Source organism: Phascolarctos cinereus, unplaced genomic scaffold (genome assembly GCF_003287225.1).
Source record: "Phascolarctos cinereus isolate Bilbo 61053 unplaced genomic scaffold, phaCin_HiC Scaffold_5;HRSCAF=322, whole genome shotgun sequence".
NCBI lineage: Eukaryota > Metazoa > Chordata > Mammalia > Diprotodontia > Phascolarctidae > Phascolarctos > Phascolarctos cinereus.
Genome location: NW_027555958.1, coordinates 364,447,413 through 364,472,402, shown reverse-complemented (window position 1 = coordinate 364,472,402; position 24,990 = coordinate 364,447,413). Strand labels below are relative to the sequence as shown.

General features: G+C 35.3%; 1 protein-coding gene across 1 annotated transcript in view; it reads right to left on the bottom strand.

Moving 5' to 3' along the window:
* The window catches only part of USH2A (usherin), a 962,202-nt gene that overhangs the window by 329,997 nt on the left and 607,215 nt on the right, over positions 1–24,990 (bottom strand). The window contains 2 exon segments of the mRNA XM_020982269.2: positions 3,661–3,803; positions 4,548–4,698. Coding sequence (XP_020837928.1) covers positions 3,661–3,803; positions 4,548–4,698 — 294 coding nt within the window.

Sequence of the window (24,990 nt, the reverse complement as noted above, 5' to 3'; positions counted from 1 at the left end):
CTGTCACCGTGTTTCAGGGGTGAAAATACATTGGTAACTTCAATTGGAAAGGCAAATCACCAGCCTTGACTTCGCTTTGATGCAATCCACTTCAGAGTGTACACACAGGGCATTTGCACAAAGGAATAACTTATCTATTTGAAGTAAGATGATCTTTTAAAATATGTGATAGGTTCATGGATGTGAATGTATGGCAATAAGACTTACCAGTGAATGAAAGGTTAAGGCATATTTTGTTTCTTTGAGTCTGTTAAGAATGGAACTGTTAGCAGTAGATAAGAGTGTGCAGAGAAGAAGTGTGGCATATTAACGGTTCTTGGATTAAGTCAGGAAGATCTGAGTTCAAACCTTGCTTCTGATATTTACTAGTAGGTAAGTCACTTAAGGTCACTTCAGGCAACTTTCTGAAACCATGCAGTCACAGATGGGTTACAATAAATGGAGGTAGTCACTACATTGACAAAATTGAGATCCTTGAAAGATTGATAGGCCAGTGTGCCCAGTGTTCTATGCTTACCTCATCATAATCACCACCAGGCATGGAGTGAGAAAAAGACGGACTGTCATAAACCATACAGAAGGGTAGGTCACCCTCTGTTTCTAGAGGATACAGCATATCTGGCCACATAGGTGGAAGTGATTCTGCATACAGATGCTCTACCCACATTGTTAACTGGCAATGTTTACTTTAGAATGAATAGGTAAGCAGGGGTGATGCAGGAAGCATGTTAATGCGGTGAAGTTGCATTGCTCGCTGGCTTCCCTACAATATCTGGAATCTGGCTTCATTTATAGAATGGAGACAAGGTTAATCCCAGACACCATCATATTAGGAGTGTGAACCCAGGTGGACATCTGTGGTCACTGAAATGCCACTTCTTCTGCAAGGGCTAAGTAGGAATTAAAGGTGACAAAGGAAGAGATTTCTTCACTCTACAGCCTAACATGACATAGAGTAATCTTTTAAATATCAATATCAGTGAGGTATTCTTCCTCTTCTTTAAAGCTCATATGATTAAATAAATAAATATCATTATGGGCAGTAATATTTAATACTCAGACTAATTCTTCCTGAGAGTGTAAATTACTCCCTGAGAGCAAGTTAGGTACTTTTGAAGGGCACATTAACTCAGTTGGTCCTCAAGGGAACCATTTGGTAAATCGTGAGTGAAATGCAATAAATGGTCCCCCAAGGTCTAGCACACATTAATATACAGGTCAGAGTGTTGAACTTACATATAAGAAGAATGTTCTGCCCTAAGGGAACCTGATTCTTTGATCAACAAAAGTCTAGAATAACAGTACACATGCACAAATATATATATATATATATATATATATGTATATATATATATGTATATATATATATATGTATATATATGTATATATATATATGTATATATATATATATGTATATATAGTATATATATATATGTATATATATATATGTATATATATGTATATATATATACGCATAAATACTGCATATTATATATGCATACATGTCAAGATATTTTCAAAGAGGTTACATTTATAATGCACTCCTTAAAACATCTCTATTTACTTATGAGGGAGGGTGGGGGAGAAGAGAGATAATCAAAGACGGGCCAACTTTAATGTTATTGCATAATAATAGGACTCATAATAAAAATAACCAAGTTTCAGCTATAGCTTTAAAGAAGTGGTGGGAAAATTACTGATTCTGATACTTTATATATTGCTGATATGGTCAAATTAAGGGATCTGTACTGAAAATAAAATCTGTCTGTAATTTGTATTGTTTCAAATGCTGGTAATCATATGTTTTGTTCTGTTTTTTTTTTTTTTGCTGATCAATATACAGCCTTCTTGATTGTAGGAACCCATCCTGTTTTTTTGCTAAGCAAATAACCTGGCAACCAGAGTTGTAATTAGGTTGTGGTGAGTGTGGGGCTTTGCCTCAGGGCACTGATATTTAGAGAGTCAAGCTTCTTCCTCTAGCAGTCAATAAAACCCTGGTCCACTGGCCCATACCTTGAATCCTTCTGCTGTCTTCATACCCTCTAGTTTCTTAGATCATCTGCATTGCTTAATAGGGTCAAGATGGATAACTATTGACATACCTCTCCCAGTGTCATAACATCCCCAGCCCTTTTGCACTACTTGGGGATGAGGTTGGAAGTCAATAGCTGTCAGCTATATCACAGGGGTAAAGGCCAGACTTCCTGGGTGATGAACTACCTCTCTCCAAGAACAACTGAACCTGATCATAAATGTCTGCATGTTTATTGGGAGGTGCACAATGATGATCAATGTCAATACATCCTTGATATGCATTCCAAGGGAGCTTTGCCTTGTCCCCACCCTGCCCTGATCACTTCTTTGAGATAATCTCTTCAGTAACAACCTCATAGTTTCTATTTGAAACCTCCTTCTAACCCTACCACTCCAACTCTCCCTTCCCTCAAGTCTGCCCAGGTACCCAAATTCAGAATAAGGACTGTGATAGCAAAAAGTTTTTGCAACCCAGTCTCGGAAGAGTCTAGATGATTTCATAAAATGACTTGAAAAACCTGAAAGTTCAAAGATATGAAATCCTAGTTCACTTCATACATGCAGATTGAATTTATACACGGAACACATAGGGAGAATTCTTGAGCTTTGTTTATATACACTGAATCCTATTAGGGCAAATATATTCAAGCACATAATATTTTCCCAGTGAATCTGGGCAAAGCCATACAAAAATAATAAGGAACATTATCCATTTTGGGTGAATCAGGCCATCCCTACTATGTATCATTGTAAATCATGGAGATAGCTATTTTCCCTGAATTATAATTCCTTTCTTCAGTAGAGTTAACTACTACGAAGAGGCTGCTTTCAGAAATAATATGTGAAGGCTCTAGCTAAGCATTTTTGTATCAGAATGAGAGAAGTAGGGAGCATATAGGTGATCAATAAACATTTATTGACAAACTTAAAACTCTGAAATTCTTTCAAATAATAAAACAACAATAACAATAACAAACTAGCATGCATAGTGGTCAGAGTACTGGACCTGAGTCCAAATATGACCTCGGACTCTTCCTAGATGCATGACCCTAGGCAATTCACAATTTGTGTTTAAGTTTCCTCATCTGTAAAATGAGGATAATAATAATAGCGCCTACCTACCACCCAAGGTTGTCATGAGGATCAAATGAGATATTTGTAAAGTTCAAGTGTGAAAATACTATATGAATGCTAGTTATCCATTATTATTAGCTAACATGTATCATAGCATTTTAACATTTGCAAAGACATATATATGGTTGAGAAAAGTTGACTCACCCAGAATCATTCAGCTAGGAAGCCATATTTGAACTCAGGTCTTTCTGACTCCAAGCCCAACTATATCACTGCGTCTAGGCTATATCACTAAAGTGATTGTAACCTTTTTGCCCAGTCAATTATTCAGAGGTATTTATACAAAAGAGGAGATGTATGCCCATTATCAATAACTGTGAGTGAATCTTCATGGTCTCAATCCTCTAACTCTCAAGTCCTTCACTTTTTTCTAGGTTCTACATTTCCCTACTCATAAATGAATGTTACCATCTAATCATATTTTGGGGAAAGACAAGGCAATCAAGACTCCCTATTGTGATGACACTTAGCTATGCAGGGCCAGATACTTACTGTCCTCTGTGGTTACAAATGAAGTCCAGTCACTGGATGTGCTACCATGTGCATTGGAGGCAATCAACCTCAGCTCATATGCCGTATATGGCTGGAGATCTGTAACTACATAGCTTAAGGATGCAGATGGATGGGAAAACAGCCTATAAAGGAAGAAAATATCTTTAAGAAACTTAAAGAAATAAAACATAGGTCAAATCTCATTTTAGTGCATTCTAAGGGGGAAAAAAAGCACAGGCTCTGGGGTCAAAGGTTGAGACCCCACCTTTGAAACTATCTGTGCAACTTTGGGCAAGGAACTACCTGGGACTTAGTTTCCTCATCTACTAAATTATGGAGTTGGACTCTATGGCCTAGGTGATTCTTGTAAGTTCCTGGTCTATGATCTTATATGACATCCTATGAGTTCTGGAAATTTTGGGATTCAGACAGTATGTATATTAAAATACGGTAGATATTGACTTAAGCTTGGGAATCATTTGCCTATGGGAAGTGGGACTTGAAATTAATATGATGGATTTTCATGTGTGGCTTGATACAACTTGATAGTTACCCTATTCAGAATTTTTGCTCTGTTCAGGTAGATTTCACTTTATATAACCTAAGTGGTATATATATGTATATGATTTTTAAAATCATATTAAATTTTAAATGCGTTATTGAGTGAAATAGAAGATGAGTTCCTAATTTTGTTTTTTTAAACCTCTTTAAAATAACAATTTTGCTAAAATTGAAAGTCTGCCTATATTTGTCATGATGGGATTTGACCTCTTATACAACAATAAATATGACAATTAAAATAATGACCATTCTTTGGGTAAGCCATTTAAATGAAATTGTACATATCAGAGATATCTAGACAGAGACAGATAAAATTCAATGCCCACTCTAGAATTCCATCCATGGAGTGACTAGGTCTCATCTGAAGTTGGTAACTGGGAGAGCCTGGAGCATTGTTGCGAACTGGTGTAGACCAGACAACCTGAAGACTGGTTGGAGTGGCAGATGAAAGCCTTGGAGGCAGCACGCCATCTGGAGCTGTCGAAAAACATGGATGAATTAGAGCAGAGAAAACTGTGGAGAACATATGCTGGATGGGATCGAAATGCTCCATATACTGGAAAAACTGTTCCTCAGGATCAACAGCAATGTTAGTATGGTCCATTTAATTTAACATTTTCAGTCCTGAACTACTAAGCTTCTTCATGTTCATCATTCCAACATAATTACATTAGTATTTCAGGCCTTAAAGCAAGCCCCCAAACATCAAGAGAAGTGAATGTGCAGCATATTCCCACCTGTACTTCTGCTTGCTTAATTGAAGACTGGTGGGGAATTTAGTGGAATAAATATTACTTTCTTTTTTCCTTTTTTTCCCCTTTTTGTTCAACATATAAAGAAATCTAACATCTGATATCTAGACCTATTATCTAGTCCAAATGCCCCTTTAATGAAACTCCTACATAAGAACACATAAGGCCATTTTTTTCCCTGCTGAAATCGTGTATTTATTTTTGGAATGATAAATGCAAATTATTAGCTGGAAACCAGCATATGATGCTTTTAAACCTTTCCCTCACAAATTCATGTAAAATGTATTTCTCCCCTCAGGTGTTTGCAATTGTCTTGCACTTTCCTTAGTCTCCCCTGGTTATCTAGGCAGCAAGAAGACCAAGATATTTTTCAATTCTTGTCAGGCTAGCAGAAAAGCTCATCTGCCGAGGATCACATGTTAAACCTGTCCTCATATTCAGCACACTTGTAAACCACCAAGTTCATAGGAACTGAGAGGACTACAATGCATACTTTTCAGGTCTTTCCAACTGAAATATTCATTGGCAGTGAGGGAAATAAAGATTGAGTCTTCAGAGAAAACAGACAAGAACTTTCTAATGGTTGAATTGGCTTTTAGAAAATTTAAACTTATCTGGCCATAATCATGACTCTATCAAATGAGTGTCTATCTCACATAGTCAAATTTCTAAATTACATTAGCTTAGTTTAGATGTCTTTTTGGAAAAGCTCAAATATCATTCCAAGATAAAGAAAGCATTTTAATGTCAGGCAGTAGTTTAAAGATGATTTTACAGGTATGTTTTAAAATGCATTACCCACTTTTAAGGTTTCCTGTAGAGGAAAGGAAGAAAAAGTGGGAGGGAAACAATAAATAAAAGTTTGGATAATTCAGTTCAGTAACTCTCAGTTCTACTCTTTGTATGTCTTTGAAGGATGTGTACTTTTCCCATCCTTTCCAATCTAAGTTACTGTACCTGCAAGTAATAAGGCTGACAAATGCTTAACAGAGGGTAGGGAACAACAGAATGCAAAAAAAAAAAGAGAGAGAGAAATAAAGAACATAGTTCATCAATAAGCTTGAAGGTCCTTGGGATAATCAAAAGCTAAGTGTAAAATTATACCTTTGTTTTGAATTAGCAGGACAAGTATTCTTTGTTCTATTATGTCTGTTAGTATTATCTCCATGAACACAAAAGTATTAATAATTGTATAATTCTTTATCAATTACACACAGAAACATTGCATGTTAAATCTGGAAGAGACCTTACAGGTCATTTAGATCTGCTTATTCATTTTATGGATAAGGAAACTGAGTCTCAGAATTAATAAGTGCAAGATCCCAGATTAGAAACTAGATCCCTACATCCACATCTGGCATTCTTAAAACTACACACACTGCATCTCTTTTATGACTGTGTACTAGTACTTCAACCCTTCATCCGTACGGGTATGTATGACTTTTGCCAAAACCTGTGTCCAATAGTAGACTATCTAGTCTTTATGAGTGGCTGTGGCCAAAGAGGAAAAAAAAATCATTAGCTTAGGAGTAACCTGCTAAGTGATGGGCTTATCTGAATTTGGCTAGGCCAATCCTTATATGGGAGCTGGCTACCAGGGGAATATGTGAGATCTATGATTGAGTCCATACTTAAGGCCTTTCTCTTACTAGCAACTTGAGCTTCATTGGACAGTGTTTGAGACATCAGGGTCATCTCCATTCCACAATGCTATACTGACATGGGACTTTAATGGAGAAAAAGAGTAGTCCATGAGGGAATAAAACCCATGATCTTGACATCATTAATGCCAAGTTCTAACCAGCTTACCATGTTGGCCTTACAGATCATAATAATACACAAATAAATGCAACTTTTTGTTCTGGAGCGGTCTGAAAAAAAAAGACCAAAAAGGCAAAACTTAAAAATAATAGAATCCTAAAATTATTCTGAATCTGGATTATTGAGGTCAAGGGGCAAAATATGTATAGTATTCATACTCTGAAAATTAGTGCTGAAAAACATCAACATGAGAATATGACTAGATATGTGTATGTTGTACATATGTAAAACACCACATTTGTAAAAGGATGCTGGGAGTGTTCACAGAGGGTTTCATTAATATGCACTTGAGAAAGAGCAAAAATAGAGCACAAAAGTAGACTATACAGAAATCAAGTACTTTGGAGTCTCTATTGGGTAGTAATGAGAAAGGTGCTCTATAAAATTGGTCACACTTTGATCATTAAAACTACAAAATGCTTCCCAAACAAACTGATCATCTTAAATTATTTGCAGAAAATCTACTGCTAATTTCATATTGTATACCCCAAGTGCCACAGAATTTTAATGCCATCTTTCCCTCTGTTTAACCCCTTTTATCCTAGACCTATTCCTTAGGGACTCTTTAGTATTAAAGCTATAACTGGGAGCCAGCCATAATTCCACTGCTGGTTTCTCAACAGAAGAGCCATATTTCTATCAGCTTGATATATTGTTTCCAGGATGCAGTGTTGCTCAAAAAGCTTCCCTCAAGTTTTAATATGACCCTCACGGGGCAACCACTCCACTGGCAAGCTCCTGAATCAACACATCTTTTCCAGGAAATAAGAATTTTGTAGGGCCACTGCGTGTAGCAGTTGCCACAAAATACAAAATCAAAAGAAGAAAGTTTTATACACACACACATATATTCAAATTGAAACATTAGTATAATGAAACATAAGCTCAAGTCATCATGGGATATATGAAATTGTAGAATTAGAGAAATTATGTGAGCTTCTTTTCGTTCAGAATTTTATTTTATTCCTTTTGAATGATACACACACATACCTACACACAGACACTTTCCTAGTTATAAGCACCCAAATTATGAATATCCCTTATATAAAAATAGCTGGCTAATCTTTGTCATACTAGAGGCAAGCCCTGGAGAATGTGTGGCATAGTGAGTACTGGACTTCCAGGTAGGAAGATTTGAGTTTGAATTTCACCTTCAACATTTACTAGCTATGTGACCGTTAACATTCAAAAATGTCTTAGGCTCAGTTATCTCATGAAATGGGAATAAGACTGCCTGTATCTTCATTATGATATCATCAAAGGCATGTGTACATCTGTATCTATCTATCTATATATGTACATATGTGTGTGTGTATGTACAAAATTGGGTGAAAGGAATAAAAAAAGATGGGACAAGCATGTAGGAAAGGTGGGAGACAATTAATAGACTGTGTGATTCATTGATATGCACTAAATCTCAAGACATCTGTTTGCATGCTGCAAGCATGCTGTCTGTATCCTCTGTGGTAGATTTATAGGAGGATATAGACAAGAAGATGGGTAGACATTGATGGACTGCAATGTGCAGCATCAATTGTACTTATATCACTGAAATCCATCAAAGCACCAAGGTAATAATACTTGTGTACAACCTCAGGAGATTATCATGAGTCTCCAAGTAAAAATAATAATTGCTTTGCTCATCCTTCATTTTCAAAGAGGACTAATGACATAAAAATAATAATAACAATAACAGCAATAGCTAGCATTAGTATAGTGCTTGAGATTTTGCAAAGAACCTTACAAATATTATTTCATTTGATCTGGAAGTCAGTTGCTATAATTATCCCAATTTTACAGATAAGGAAATTGAGGCAGAAGGTTAAGTGATTTGCCCAGGGGTCACACAGCTGGTTAAGTGTCTGAGGCTGGGTTTGAACTCGGGTTATCCTGACTCCTAGCCCAGCATGGACTGCTGCTTTACAAATCTTAAAATACTATAGTTATATTGAAGTAAAATCAGTAATTTTTATTACTAGTATTCTTTTCTCAAAATGTCATAGGTAATGAGAAAACACTAATGACAGGAGCTATGAGTCTGTGCAATCCAAAAGAAAAAAATAAAATTTGTTAAAATAAAAGTAAGAGTGTGTAATTCCATCAATATCTTTATGATATATTAAAATTCAGTATAGAGCTATTTAATTCTTACTTAAATGGCATTCTCCCCTCTCCCATGTCATCTTGGAGCATACTGTCTTTTCTGCATGTTACTAGGGACTAACAGAACTATATGTCAATGTATCAAGTACCACTGAATTTAAAACCACCAACTTAAATGCAACAAGGTAAAGAAACAACAGGATTTGTAAAAAGGAAAATACAAAAGATTTTTAAATGTCTTTTATCACTACGTCTATGTGTGGTTGTCAAACTACTCTCTCTCTCACACACATACACACAAACACACGCACACACTTTTTTTTAAACACACTCAGAAGCCAACTACTTCAACCAGGCTTTGAAGAAATGTCCTCTACAATATCCCTGACAAAACATTTATAGTGATGAAGAATTTTCAACCTTGTACCACTTTAAAAAATAATTCTAATGATTTGAAAAAATATATTGAGCCCAACTTTATACCTACATTCCTTTCATTTCCCAGTTCTCAATTTTTTTGCAACATCATCTCTTTCAAATAACAGCATTTCAAGTATTTGAAGATTGTTTTCAAGTCCCTTCTAAGGTGCTTTCCTATCCCTTCCCCCATTCTAAACATCCGCAGTTCATTTGGACCCTTGACTTTCTATCTAACCTATAGTTTAGCTCATTAATCACTCTCAAAATGTAGCTTCCAGAACTGAACTAAACTCAAAATTCCAAATGTAGTAAGTCTAGAGTGTAGCATAGTAGGGCTTTTATTCTTCTATGTTATAGATTCTAGAATATGACTCCAGACAAATATATCATACTGTGGAAGTGACTCTAAGTTTTTCAAAGTAGTGCCAATGTAAAACACCCCACCAAACTAGAAAGACTTCAAGTACAGGCCTAGAAATGAACTGCATATTTACTGGCTAAGAAGAACCAGAAACGATGAAAGTGAGATTGCCACCCAGATCACTGCTAATCCCAAATCTGATACTCTTCCTATCCTACCATGCTGCCTTCCTAAAATCATAACTAATAAGATGGAACTTGCAGTATCATCTAATCCAAACCCAACATTTTATAGATAATCTTTCTTAGTTGAGCTGAGATATCACACTCCCACTTAAAGAGCTCCTTCACTACATATTATCTGGTATATACAGACTTTGATTTCTGTTTGGCAATCAAATTAGATAAATGGATTTCATTGCTGTGTACTATGTGTGTTCATTGTAGAAATGGTGTTTGGTGAGAAGGGAGTCAAGCCTTGGATATAAAGCTTGGGGTTTTCCTTCCCCCAATAATGAAACACTGATCAGAAGTTAGCTTGAAGCTGAAAACTGTGTCCCCTAGATTAGTAATATTTAAGGGAATAGATAGATATAATTCTAGCCTGGTGCTCTATGTCTCTGAGGAGAGCATAGCCTCTGATCCCCAGCTTCCTGCTATAATTCTTCCTATAAGGAATTAGCATCTCCCTTGAAGGAGGGTAGGTGGGGTGGGAGTTAGGTGGAGAAGAGGCTAGCAATGTCTTTTCTTCCTCTATTAGAGTCATACCACAACACCTCCATGCTGTACATGGGGAATGTGCGTGCGTGTGCGTGTGTGTGTGTGTGTGTGTGTGTATACAATGGTCAAATACAGTATTTCTTTTTTCCCCTCAGGACTCATGCTTCTTGATCTCTGCAGCATTTTGACACAGTTAATATCTTTTCTTTTCAATTCCTTCCATCCCAATGCTCTTTCCTCCTTGGATTTTTGTGACACTGCTTTCTACTGGTTTTTTTTTTGCTGCCTGACTATCCTCTCCTCAATCTCTTTTGCTGCCTCCTATCCATGCCTCTCCCACTAAACATGGCTATACACAGGAGTCTCTCCTTGATCAACTGTCTTCCTTTATCTGCGCGATCTCCCTTGGTGATTTCATCAAACCTCATGAGTTTAACTATCATTCTTAAGCAAGGAATTCCCATATCTACATATTCATTCTGTCCTATTCTCTCTCCTGAATTCCATTCTTACATTACCGACTGCCTATTGCACATCTGCGGATGAATATCCTGTAGGCATCTCAAATTCAACATGTACAAAATAACTCATTGCCCCCCCCAGCAAAAACATTCTCTTCCTCTTTTTTTTTTTCTTTTATAATTTCTGTCAAAGATAAAATCATCTTTCCAGTTACCTAGGGTGCCAATCTCATGGCCATTCTTATTTCTTCCCTAACCTCATATTTAATCAGTTGTAAAATCTTGTCAATTCTACCCCCCAAACATCAGTCTCCTTTGTATATTCACACGGGCCCCATCCTAGTTCAAGTCCTCATCATCTCTTGCCTAGACTGTTTCAATAGCCTCCTAACTGCACTCCTTGCCTCAAATGTCACTGCTCCAATTTATCCTCCATATAGCTGCCAAAGTGATATGAAAGCACAGGTCTGATCACTTCAAGGAACTCAAGTTATTGCCTATTGCCTCCAGAATAAAATATAAACCCTTCTGTCTGCTTCACTCTCTGGTCTTTTCCACCATGTCTCAAATGCCTTTCCCCTCCACTCCTATTGCTCCCTTCCATTGTTGAACTGTTCCCAAAACCTCTTGGACAGACTGTGTTCATCTGCTCTCCTGTAGCTCCACTCACTATCCTTGTAACTTCCCAGAACCAAAGTGTTCCTCCTTGGCTACCTCTATCCCATATAGGTTGTTTCCATCATTAGAACATTTGCTGCTTGAGCAAAGGACTGCCTTTGCTTTTTTAAAAATTTTATTCTGTACCTAAGAAATAAAACAGGCATTTCTATAACATAGTAGAATAGGGGGAAAATGATGATTGTACATGAAACTGCACATCTATTATGCACAACTTGTTATTCCTTTTACATTTATAATAAAGTTATCATGTAACTTTTCATCTTATTTTCTTCCTCCACCCATTTTACACACACACACACACACACACACACACACACACACACACACATAAAATGATTGTTGATTCTTTCTGTAGATGTAGATAGCATCTTCCTTTATATGTCCTTTGTAGATAATTTGGTATTTAAAAGTTTTATTATTTATATGTTCAGAACTCTGCATAGTGCTTAACACATAATAAATACCTAGTAATTTTTGTTGTTTTTTTAATTCATCTTTGTTATGCAGTTATGCAGATATTCTGTCACTCCCATCGCTACATCTTAAGCTTCAGGAATGCAGAGACCATGCATTATTTCCTATTTGTATCTTCAAAAGGGCCTGACACTTTGCTCTTCAATTATACCAGGCACTTAATAATGTGCATTGAATGAATGCAGGAAGGAAAGATTATATAATTTCATTCTAGTTGAAACATTTTTTTCATTTCATTGGGCATTTTAACAAAACTATTTTTATCTAGATTTCCATTTAGAAATCATCATGTTTCATCCTCTCCTTATGGGAATGTGTTCTTCATTTATTTTCAACTGTACCTGTTATCTTCTATGTCTGTTCTAGTCACATAATTCTCATCATTGCTTTCTCCATAATTCTCTGCCTGGGCCTATGTTTGGTTTCATTTAACTCAGTGAATGACCACGTTGCTGGGCCATATGTCATCACTAGAAGGGCACGGTAGTTATAAACCTTTATCTACTGGCAAAATAGGAGATTGCTTTTTTGTGTGTCAACTTCATGAATGTATCATAGTCAATCTAGTTAAGTTCTTAACTCTTTCATGGTTAGAATATCTAGCTCATTCCTTTCTACTCCTCAAGACCTTTTCAACACTTTTCTAAATACTTTCTTATTTATGAATTACATATATATGTATATATACACACATAGATATCCATATATATTTATTTCTATATGTGTGTATATATGTGTGTGTATACACACACACACACACACACACACACATATACACATTTTTTTTTTCTGGCCTGTCTTTTTTTCCTCTTGTGCTTATCACAGCTCCTGTTTGACCACAAATTCATTTTGGAGGGAGAATATGTACATACTATTAATACAAATTAATAAGATAGCACTATGGTGGATAAAACACTGACCTTAGAGTAAATAGTCCTTGCTTTAGCACTTGCTAGCTAAACCTTGGTAACTCATTTAGGCTGCATAAACCTCGGCTCATAGGTAAAATGAAAAGAATAATACTTATTCTACCTATCTTACTAGGTAGGTGTCAGAAAACTGCTTTGGAAACCTTAAATGTTAGAGAAATATACTTTATTAATATTTCTTTGTAAATCTTTCCTTCTCCTCTATTACCATTCTCAGAAAGATAAATCTCAACATTAAATCTTCCTACTGTATTCACAAGGACCACATAGTCTGTGAAAACCAAGGTGATCGAAATCCACAAGATGCATGAACATTTATTTTTGAAATCCTGGATAATGTAAGCTTTGATTAATTACATATTCTGTGTAACAAAAAAAAATCCTATAATACACAGCTGCATTATTTTCAATATTAAATACACTAAAATTACTTAACACTAAATGGCTCAACACTAAAGATGCACTAAAATATACTTAACACAAATTATATGAAATATAATATATTCGACATGTAGATACTTTATATACCCTTTAATTATTATTGTCCAATATCATAAAAGTAGAGGATTCAGAGGATCATAAGTTTATAGCTGGAATAGACATTAGAGGTCATCAAATCCAAGTCCACCATTTTATAGAGAAGGACTGCCCAGTTGGATTAAGTGATTTATCCAATGTCATACAGCTGGTACAAATGACAGAGCTAGGATCTGATCTGAGGTCATCAAGTTCCAATATCAGTACTCTTTCCATGGTACTATTCTGTAGACAAAGAGATTAATTTAACACCTGTCTATGGCATACCCTGGAAGTTGCCTTTTATAAACAAAGGCCCACATGTTCCACAAACCAGCTAAAAAGACGCTTTGTGCAAATTTCTCCACCATTGAAAACTCAAAAGAAAGATATTTTGAACCATATAAAAAGTAATTATAGCTGAATTTATATGATGACAAAAGCCACACATGTGGTTAAAAATCCCATGAACTAGCAATGAAAACTGAATCTAAAAGCTTCATTTTAACATTCTCACTCTGAACTAGCTCCACAAACATGACCCTGTGAGTACAAGAAAGTATAGAGGTTGCTCACAGTAGTGATCCAGGCTGAACCTTCCCAGTACTGGAAGAAACAGCAAACACTGATTCTGCTCTGCAATTGAAGGAAAGATAGAAGTCTAGGGAAAAGCAGAAGATACTCAGAGTCAAATATCAGAGGGGAACAGTGTTGGGTCTGGTGAAAAAGGGACTAGAAACCCAATTGGGAAGAGACATCTGAGATACTACTGGTTCTTTACCCTCCATGACCAATCATTTGCTAACTCTTGTCAATTCTATATACACAACATCATTCTAATCCTTCCTCTTCTTGTCACTCACAAAGTCAATACCCTAGATTAGGGATGAAAAAAATTTTCTGAGTGCATTCTACTAGAAATCTTCCTTTAAGTTGGCCTCAGCTCAAAAAAGACTATTCTTTGGTGCCTTTTATTCAACTAGTTTTGAATTTACCTAACTGTACTATTTTCTAGCACAAATCTCTCCATCCCATTGATAAGGAGAGCACAAGAGACTTTGGAAAATACTTTGCTGAAACTGTAGTTCATTGTGAATTCAGCATTCCCATGACCTACTAATCTAGTTACTATCCAAAAAAAGAAAAGAGGGTCCAAGGCCAGATTTGAACTCAGGAAGATGAGCCTTCCTGATTCCAGGGCCAGAACTCAATGACTATGCCACCTAGTTGCCCCATGCCCTTAATTATCACTGCTTCCTAGTCTAAATATTCACAAACTATACCTCTAGAAGTTTGTCAGAAATTGATTTCAAGGTCATTGGCTGGTAAGAAGGCCAGTCTCAATTCTGTTTTTGTTTGTTTGTTTGTTTTGTTTGTTTCATTTCATTTTGGTTTTTTGAGAGGTAGCTATGGTTTAGTCTCTACAGAGTTGGCCTTGGCATCTGGAAGATGTTAATTTTTGGCTCTGACACATACTAGTTACATAACACTTGGAAAGTTACTTAGCATCTCAATGTTATAGGTAACCTTCTAAGACTCTAAACCATAAAATAGTTTTTCATCAGTATTGGTAGGGAGAATTTTCTACTAGAAGTTACATATACCAAAGAAATTATAGGTCTAATCCCCCAAGTGGCATCATCATCATCATTAGGATATTTTATAAACCATGAAGAATATTTTGAGTGACTGAACCATCTCTTTTTCATATGATTAAATTGACTTCATTTGAATGAAAGTGCAAATTCAAGCGACATTTCATGGGTATGAAAATATAAATCAAAATTGATGAAAATATTTGTCAAAGTCTGTGTGAAGTGAAATTGGCAGATCTCACAAAACCTAAGTAATCATCCTTCAGAAAATGAAAGATTGCCCCCATGTTCACTATGGATGACCTAAGAAGATGGAGAAAGAAAGCCAAGAAACATCTTTCCCTGGTTTTAGCATATAAGAAGAGTAACAGAGAAATCGTAGGCAGAGATGTCAATTGAAGGCATAAGAATAAAAACATGCAACTGAATATCATTATTGACCATTTCTATTAAAAAATGGGTCAATATGCCAATATTGTCTCAAGACCAAGGCAATATTCTTATACTCCCACATCTCTTAGTGGTTAATATTGAAAAAAGGTGACTTGAAACTACTCTGTAAGCTTATTTCAAGTGAGTTTGTTAATCAAGTAGTATCAGACAGTTTTAAGTCAGCCTCAGTTAATTTTGAAATACCCCAAAGCTGGGAATGATAGAGCTGATTGCTCTCAGAGAAAAATATAAGGATTTTGAATTTCATTAGATACATCATTTGTTCAATGAGCATGTGAAACTCTCTCTTTGTCAGACTAATTAAAGACCCCAAGATTAGTGGGTATAACATCTGGAATTGTTTAGTTTTGAGTCTTTGATTTTGACATCATAAATCACTGGTCATACTCTATCTCTTTTCCATAAAGAGGTATTGCAGATTTAGACATCCTATTCAAGTTTTTACTATTGACATGAGAATTACTGTTGGAAATTAGATTATTTTGAATATTGTTTCATGCATCCAATTTGGTTTCTATGCAGAAACGATGAAACAATTGTTCCTTGAGTGTCTGAGCCCCAGAATATTTTGATTGTAGCTTCAATTTAAAATATAATTTAAAAATACCAAACAAAATTATTCTTACAAATTTAAACTGTAGTATTCTAGGTTCTATTTTTTTCATTTTCTTAGTTGAAAAGAATTCCTCAAAAGAGCAGTGAAAAGTAAAGAAATATACATGAACTCAGAGAATTCAAGTGTGTTATAAGCTCTGTCATCACAGACATCTTTTTTACTTTCCTGAGTCAGTTTCTTCATCAGTGAAATGGGAAAAATATTGTATTTGTATTATTATTACATATTACTTATATTGCCACCTCACAAGGCAGTTGTCGAGAAAGTATTACATAAACCTAAAGTACTATATAAATGTGAACTATCTTTATGAAATTGAGTTTAGAAATATTTATTATCTTTATGAAATGACATGCATATACAGGGTTGAGATACAGTAAAGAATAGTGAATAAGGTGCTGAACTTGGGATCAAGAAGACATGGATTGAAATTATGCTTCCACTACTTTCCAGCAATGTAACCTTAGGCAAGTCTCTCTGTGCCTCAGAAAAAAGTTCCCAAATACACCTACTAAATCTTAGATAAGTCCTGATTTGCATTAGGGGAGGGATTCCTCAAGCTGAGGAAATCATATCCTTTGAAAATTCACATTGCAAGTCGAATAAATAATTTAAATAATTATCCAAATTTCCTTATGGTCAAAGTCACATTCCATGGAGGTAATTCACTGGTTGATACATTGATGAATAAGCTAAACTAATACCTAATTTCACAGATTAATATTAGGAGCATGCAGAAAAAAGTACTCTAGTTTAGATTTAGATTCTGTATATTGGTAACAATCTAATCTTTTGGAATTGAAAAGTCCAATAGTAAAATGGTCACCAAATGGTTGAAAAATTCAGTCATCTTAAATATTCAAAAAACCTGAGCAGATCTGATTATTGCAGTCATCTTAACAAGTAAATTGAATCAAATGCTAACATCGGTTAATTGTTTAGTTATTTACCAGAATTATCCTGAAAATACATACACTTGGGTCATGTGACATATGTTATATTAGTAAAGAGGAACTTTCTCATTGCCTGAACTTCCTCCCATATCTACTCTTCCCAAGGTGACTCATAAGCTCTTAATGGTGAAATCCAATGAAATTTTTGCATCCTTCATTCTTTGTTACTACTTTGTAGCTCTGGCCACTGTGAGCTACTTCCTCTTCCTAGACACTATCACCTCCAAAAGTTGTTATGACATTGACCTCATGTAATTTCTTTACCTGAATGTATTCTCTAAGTGCCTTTTGCTATATCATTACACATATCCCACTCTTTATCTTTGCATGTACCCTAAGGCTCTGTTCTAGGCCCTCCTTTTTTTTTGTCTTTTCTTCTTTTTTTTTTGTTTTTGTTTTTCGGTCCTCCTTTCTTAGTGACTTCATTAGAACCAACATGTTCAATTAGCATCTGTATGCAGAGCCCTCAAAAACAAGAGGACAATCATCCCTAGTCTCTTTCTTAAGCTACAATTTCATAATGATAATAATAATATTTTAAAGTTTACAAAGCACTTAACATATATTCTCTCACTTAATACACACCTCAGCTGTAAAAGGGAGATACTATTAATATCCTACTTTACAGAAAAGCAACTGAAGTCTGAGAAATGTTAAGTGACTTGCCTAGGGTTACAAAGGTGGTAAAAGTAGAGAAAAGATTCAAACTCAGGTCTTCCAGACTCAATCTAACTGTATCTACTGTACCACTGTAGGTATCCCAAATTAAACATGTCCAAAAAAGAACATACTAAATCTTTCCCTGAAACATCGTTCCACTTTCAAATTCCTTCACTTTTATTGAGGCCATCTCCATTCTTCCCATAACCCAAAACTCAACTCTTCCTTCTCTGACGTTCTCCATAGCAGTCAACAAGTTTGCTGATTCGACTCCCATACTATTTCTCACATCTGAACCCTTCTCTCCACTCATGTGGCCATTGCATCTAGTTCAGACTCTCACTACCCTTCTCCTGGATTAAAACAACAACCTCTTCACTGGACAGCCAGTTTCCACTTTCCCCTCACCAATACATCATCTCTTCACAGCTACCCAAATAACCTTCCTAATGCACAAGTCTGACAGCATCAATCATCGTCCTACTTGAGAACTTCCACTATGTCCCTACTGAATGAAGGAGAAAGTACAGATTTCCCAGATTGGTATTTAAGAGCTTTTCAGAAGCTCATCTCACATTACTCCCCTTAATGTATGCTATCTTCTAGTCAAAATGGACAAGCTAGTGGCACCACAGTGCTTTGTGGGCTGGGCCTGAAGTCAGGAAGACTCATCTTCATGAGTTCAAATTCGGCTTCAAACACTTACTAGCTGTGTGATCTTGGGCAAGTCACTTACCCTGTTTGCCTCAGTTTCCTCTTATGTAAAATGAGCTGGAGAAAGAAATGGCAAACCACTCCAGTATCTCTGCCAAGAAAACTCCAAAAGCAGTCACAGAAAGTTGGACACAACTGAAACATTATTTATTGTGCAGAAATGGTAAATCTAAGGAATCAGGAGAAACATGGGAGGATTCCTATAAATTCATATAGAATGAACTAAAACCAAGATAGAAAATATACAAAATAAATTCAATAATGAAAAGAAAAGATTTACTGAAAAGAAGCCAAACTATGAGTAACTGAATAAACAGTAATGGTCTGAGAACACAGATAATGAGAAGAACCTCCTTTGTCTTGGCAGAGATATAGTAAAAATGGTTGCTCAGAATGATACATACATTTTCAGTATATATTCTGGTAATGTTATCTGATGTTTTGCTTAATTATTCTTCTCCTACAGGTAAGACCTCAATCTGGAGAGGGGATGGAATATTATCTGAAATGACTATGTAAAAATGAAAGGCATCAATGAATTTTATTTTAAACAGTTTCTCTTTTTTATTTGCTATAGCAAATGATAGCAAAATAAACCTTTATTATCTTCATTGTTGTCCCAGTGCCTGAACATCAAGGATACTGAAAAACAAGATGAGCAAATCCTACATGATGGTATATTTCTTTCTGACATTGGATGAATGAAGAAACTAATAGCTGCTTTCTTTATGTTTCTGATAACTTGTGAGCCAACCTTCCATTTAACTACAACTTTTGTATATTTTCTAGTTTTTCCATTGTAAGAATGTTATTTTAAATCCTCTAGCAATTTAGCAACTCACTGTTGGTCACTAGAATGATTATGATGTTTGGACTAACATTTATGTGAGTTAACATTTTATTTGTAGATGACATAAAATGTTGATTCGTAGCACCTTTTGCAGCCTATTCTGCCACCACTTTTGCAATGGAATCAAAAAGTGCCTACATAGTGCTTGGCAATTTTGTATTTATATGTGTTTAATGTCCAACATTTCTTTTACTGCCTATTAGTAATGAGTCTCTGTACTTAGCAAGGCTGATCCTCAAAAAGACACAATCTAGCATTTCTCTTACTATTAGTAATTCAAGTTTTTATAAAGTTTTTATAATCTATATATATGCACTGAGGGCATCTTTGATCAAAGTATTTTTAGGGAACAAGCAGGCTTTCACAAATGGTATTTAACAGTAGACTACACTTCTGTCAACACATAATTGACTGAAACATGGACAAAATATTAGATACCACTACTTATATGGAGAAGGAGGGAATGAGCAATTACAAAGTTCTTACCATGCGTAAGGCACTATGCTCAGTGATTTAGAAATATTAGCTCATTTGATATAAAAGGTCTTGATTTGGTAGAGCAAAATGATGCCTTAATAATTATCTTATGTAGGGTATCTCTCCTGTATCAAAATTCAAGATTCCTTGAAATACATAACTGAAATAAACTTGTTTGATGACTGTCTGCTCCCGATATCAAGTGAGGCATGAACAGTGAAACCATGCTTACTAACGGTCACACAGTACTGTTATAGAGGAGATCTGGAGCAGAGTCCATTTTGAAAAAGTCATGTCCTATAGATAGTAAGTTCCTCCAGATTCTCTGCATGGGAGGTAACATTGTGCTAATTACATCAAATACAACAATGAAGAGCCTCCTGGGCATAACCCATAACCACTCAAAATAATTTCTTAATCATATGCACAGGAAAAACAGTAGATTAACAACTCCTACACTCCAGATTTGCAGCTATGTGAACAACTTGTAAAGCTCACCCATCAGTCCACAACCTGGCTTGGTGGATAGGATACTGGACTTAGAGTTGGGGTTCCCTGGGTTCTCATATCAGACACTAGTTAGGTGACCCTGGAAAAACCCTTTTCTGTGCTTCAATTACTTCAGGTATAAAATGATGGGGTTGGATTCAATCATCATCAAAAATTTTTTGAGTATAAGTATACTTATTTTTATTGTATTCTGCAAATATTGTGGGGGGGTTTTTGTGACAAATTGAAGCTTTGTGGCAACCCTGCATCAAGCACATCTACTGGTGCCATGTTTCCTACAACATGTGCTCACATTGTATCTGTGTGTCACATTTTTGTAATGCTCACAATATTTCAAAGTTTTTCATTATTATTATTGTATCTTTCATGGTGATCTGTGATCAGTGATCTTTGATGTTACTATTGTAATTGTTGTGGGATGCCACAAACTGCATCCATATAAGATGGCAAACTTAATCAATAAATGTGTGTGTTCTGGCTGCTCCATAAGCCAGTCATTCCCTTGTCTCTCTTCCTCTCCTCCAGCCTATTCCCTGAGGTAAACAGTATTGAAATTAGGCCAATTAATAACCTTACAATGGTATCTAAGTATTCAACTGAAAGGAAGAGTCAATCACTACAACAGCAAATTTCATTACTGTCTTATTTTAAGAATTTGACATAGCCACCACAAACTTCAGCAACCATCACTCTGATCAGTCAGTAGCTATCAACATCCAGGCAAGACCTTCCACCAGCAAAACAATTATGACTTGCTGAAGACTCAGATGATAGCTAGCATATTTTAGCAATAAAGTACATTAAGATTAAGGTATATGAATTGTTTTTAGACATAATGCTATTGTACACTTAATATACTATAGTACAGTATAAATATAACTTTTATATGTACTGGGAAACTAAAAAAATTTATGTAACTTGCTTTATTGCAATATCCATTTTATTGCGGTGGTCTGGAACAAAACCTGCACTGTGCTATGTACTGGGGACACAAAAACAGAGAATGAAGCAATTTGCTCACGATGAGCTTACACTGTAAGGGGAAGATGAAAATAGCTGATCATCACGATAGCAATTATGTGGCTCTTCAAAGTTCACAAAGCACTTTATACATATTAAACTTATTTAATCCTAATAATAACTCTTAGATATTATCTCCATTTTACCATGAAGAAATTGAGGCAATACAAATTAAGTGACTTTTATCCATGTATATACACACATACACAATACATCTAATATATACACACATATATATGTAGTATAAAGTTATCAAATTAAAGCTCAGATTTGTACAGACTAATTTAACCTTTTGTTGTTGACATGCATGCCATCTATTAGTGTAAATACCATTTGTGTATATCTAAATACGCATTCATATGTACACATATACATTTGTGTTTATATAGACATAGATATGTGTATATTCATGTATATCTATATAATTACTGGTTATGTGACCTTAGCAAAGTCATTTAACCTCTAAGTTCTGTAGCCAGTTCTCTAGGTCTATAAATTTCAAGGAAGTTGCTCTTTTGCACTGGTAAAAAGAGTTTATTCAACAAGGAGTGAAATCACAGGTCGAAATACTAACCATATGTTCTATCACTCAGAAGCCAAAAAAGCAGCATATGGTAGGTATGGGTAAGAAGCAATATAAAACAAAACAAAACAATAAAAGTGCAAATAAAAATTGGAGTATAAGATGTCATCAAAGAACTATATGATTAAAAAAATACAGTAGCCTGTATACTCATGCTGCAAAGAGAAAGCAAGAATGGTTTTCAGAATATTGGATGGACTCCCTGGTACATATTTAGAAAAGGATATAGTTTCACAGGAAAAGTGAGAATGGATGAATTACAATCTCTACAACTGGAAATAATGTCTGAATTGATACAATCACAGATTCAGTTGAGCATTTGGGCATCAACCTTGACCATTATTTAATCTTTCTGGACATCCCTGTTCTCATCTGTAAAATAAAAGGGTTGGACTTCATGTTATCTAATAGTACTTCTAGCTCTCAATTTTAAGAAAGATCCTTATTTTTTAATCATTTTTAAATGATTTAAATCCTATGAACTTAAGAGTATTCTGCACTCATTAATTTATAAAAAACAAACCACAGAATATGTCAGAATTAGACAAAATAACAGAAGTGATTAGACAGTTTATTTTTTTTTCAAAACTATTTTTATGCACCACATTTTCTCTTTTTTTAGCCCGAAAGTCTAATTTAGCTGTTGTTCCCTTAGGTACTAAACACAGTTCATAATTCATTTGATATAAAATGTCAGTTAAATTCTTATACTTCTTTGATAAATGAGAAAAAACATGCACATTTCAATTTCCTCTACACCAGCTCTACCTAGAACAACCCCCCATTGTGCTTCTCAAAGACCTTTGTGTTAAATTAAGCATCAAGATTCAAAAACTGCGGGGAATGATCTTTGCAAGATACACAGCACAAATATAAGAGACAGGAGAGAAAAAGTAAAGCTTTTTCCTACCAATAAAGTGATATCTCCCAAAGAGCATCTTTGATCGTCAAATTAGTCCTCAGATATAATTTATTATTATCTTAACATAATTTATTATTATCTTAACAGTCATACCAATCTTCCTTATCTGTAGACAGACAATGATGTTGTTGGACTTCGCAGAAAAAAAAATACAAATATGTTTAGGGGGTTTATTTTCCTTTCATCCAGCAAGTCCCTCTGATGCTAATAGAAGAAATATTTCCTTGCATTATAAAATCAATCATCATGAATAGGAATTAAGTCCTTTCTCCACATATGCCTCAACCTAAGGTTTTGAAGATGGAAACATTCTACTTTTGTAGTAGCCAAAAGAATGACACTAATGGGGAGATTACTACAGGAAATGATTACTCAGGGTGGCTATCTGACTCACATTTTTCAAATGGATGGCATGCATATCAACAACAACAAAAAGTGAAATTAATCTGTACAAATCTGAGCTTTAATTTGATAACTTTATACTATATATGTATATATTAGATGTGTGTGTGTATACACACACACACACACACACACATGCAGGTAAGGGGAGATAAACATATGTGTATGCATTGTGTTGGTGTGTATATATACATACGTGTGTGTTGGTGCATGTATATACTCATAGAATCATAGGCATATCTATAAGGACCATTAAAAATCATCTTATCTTGTGAGAAAATTGAAACACTAATGCGTTGTTGGTGGAGTCATGAACTGATCCCACCATTCTGGGAACAATTTCGAACTATACCCAAAGGGTTATAAAACTATGCGTACCCTTACATCCAGCAAAAGCACTACTAGGTCTGTATCCCAAAAAGATCATAAAAAAGGGAAAAGTATCCACATGTTCAAAAATATTTATAGCAGCTTTTTTGTGGTGACAAAAAATTGGAAATTGAGGAGATGCCCATCAATTGGGGAATGGCTAAACAAGCTGTGGTATATAAATGTAATGGAATACTACTGATGAGCAGGATGATTTCAGAAAAACCTGGAAAGCCTTGCATGAACTGATGCTGAATGAAGTGAGCAGAACCAGGAAAACATTACATGAAGTAGCAATAACATTGTGCAATAATCAACTATGACTGACATAGCTCTTCTCAGCAATACAATGATCTGAGACAATTCCAAAAGACTGATGATGGAAAATGCTATTCACATCCAGAGAAAGAACTGTGGACTCTGAACACAGATCAAAGCATATTGTTTTCACTTTGCTTTTTTGTTCTTTCTTTCTTGTGATTTTTCCCTTTTGTTCACTTTGATTCATCTTTCACAACATGACTAATGTAAAATATGTTTAACATGACTGTACATGTATAACCTATATAGGTTTCCTTGCTGTATTGGGGAGGGGAGAGGGAAGGGAGGAAGGAAAAAAAATTGAAACTCAAAATCTTACAAAAAATTAAAGTTGAAACTATCTTTACATGTAATTGGAAAAATAAAATATTAAGTGCAAAAAAAAAAAGAAATCATCTATTCCAAATTTCTCCTTTTGTAGGTAGGATATGAAGTGCTAGAGAGACTTGCCCATGGCCAAACAGGGCCTGAAGAGCAGAGCTAGGACTGAAGCTATCTATATCAGATCCATGGTTTTGGCCACAAAAAATTAAAAAGGAAGGGGAGAGAAACATAGATGGTGTGTGTATGTGTGTGTGCACACGCATACCATCTATGTTTTTCTCCCCTTCCCTTTTATTTTTTACTCTAGATCCAAGATTTCATTGGTAAAGGGAATTTCTTATATGGAATTTTCTTCTATCAGAGCCTATGAGCAATTAATCAGTCAACATATATTTACTGCTTGCTATCTGTCAAGCACTAGTGTTATAAAGAAAAAATAAAAATAATTTCTGCTCTAAAGAAGCCTATATTCTAATGGGAAAGACAACATAAACATATATAATTGCATACTAGATAAATAAAATGGTAGATTAAAAAGTACATTTAGAGGGGAAGGCAATTCCAGCTGAAGGAGGCCTAGAAAGGCCTCTTTCAGAAGATGGCATTTGGGCTAAATCCTGAAAGAAACCAGTGATTCTAAGATATAGAGGTGAGGAAGAGGATTAGGTAAGACAGGCTGGTATGGTATAGGAGTGAGAGATAGAATGTTATACGTGATGAATAGCAAGAAGGCTCTATGGCTGGATGATTGAGTTTGTGGAGG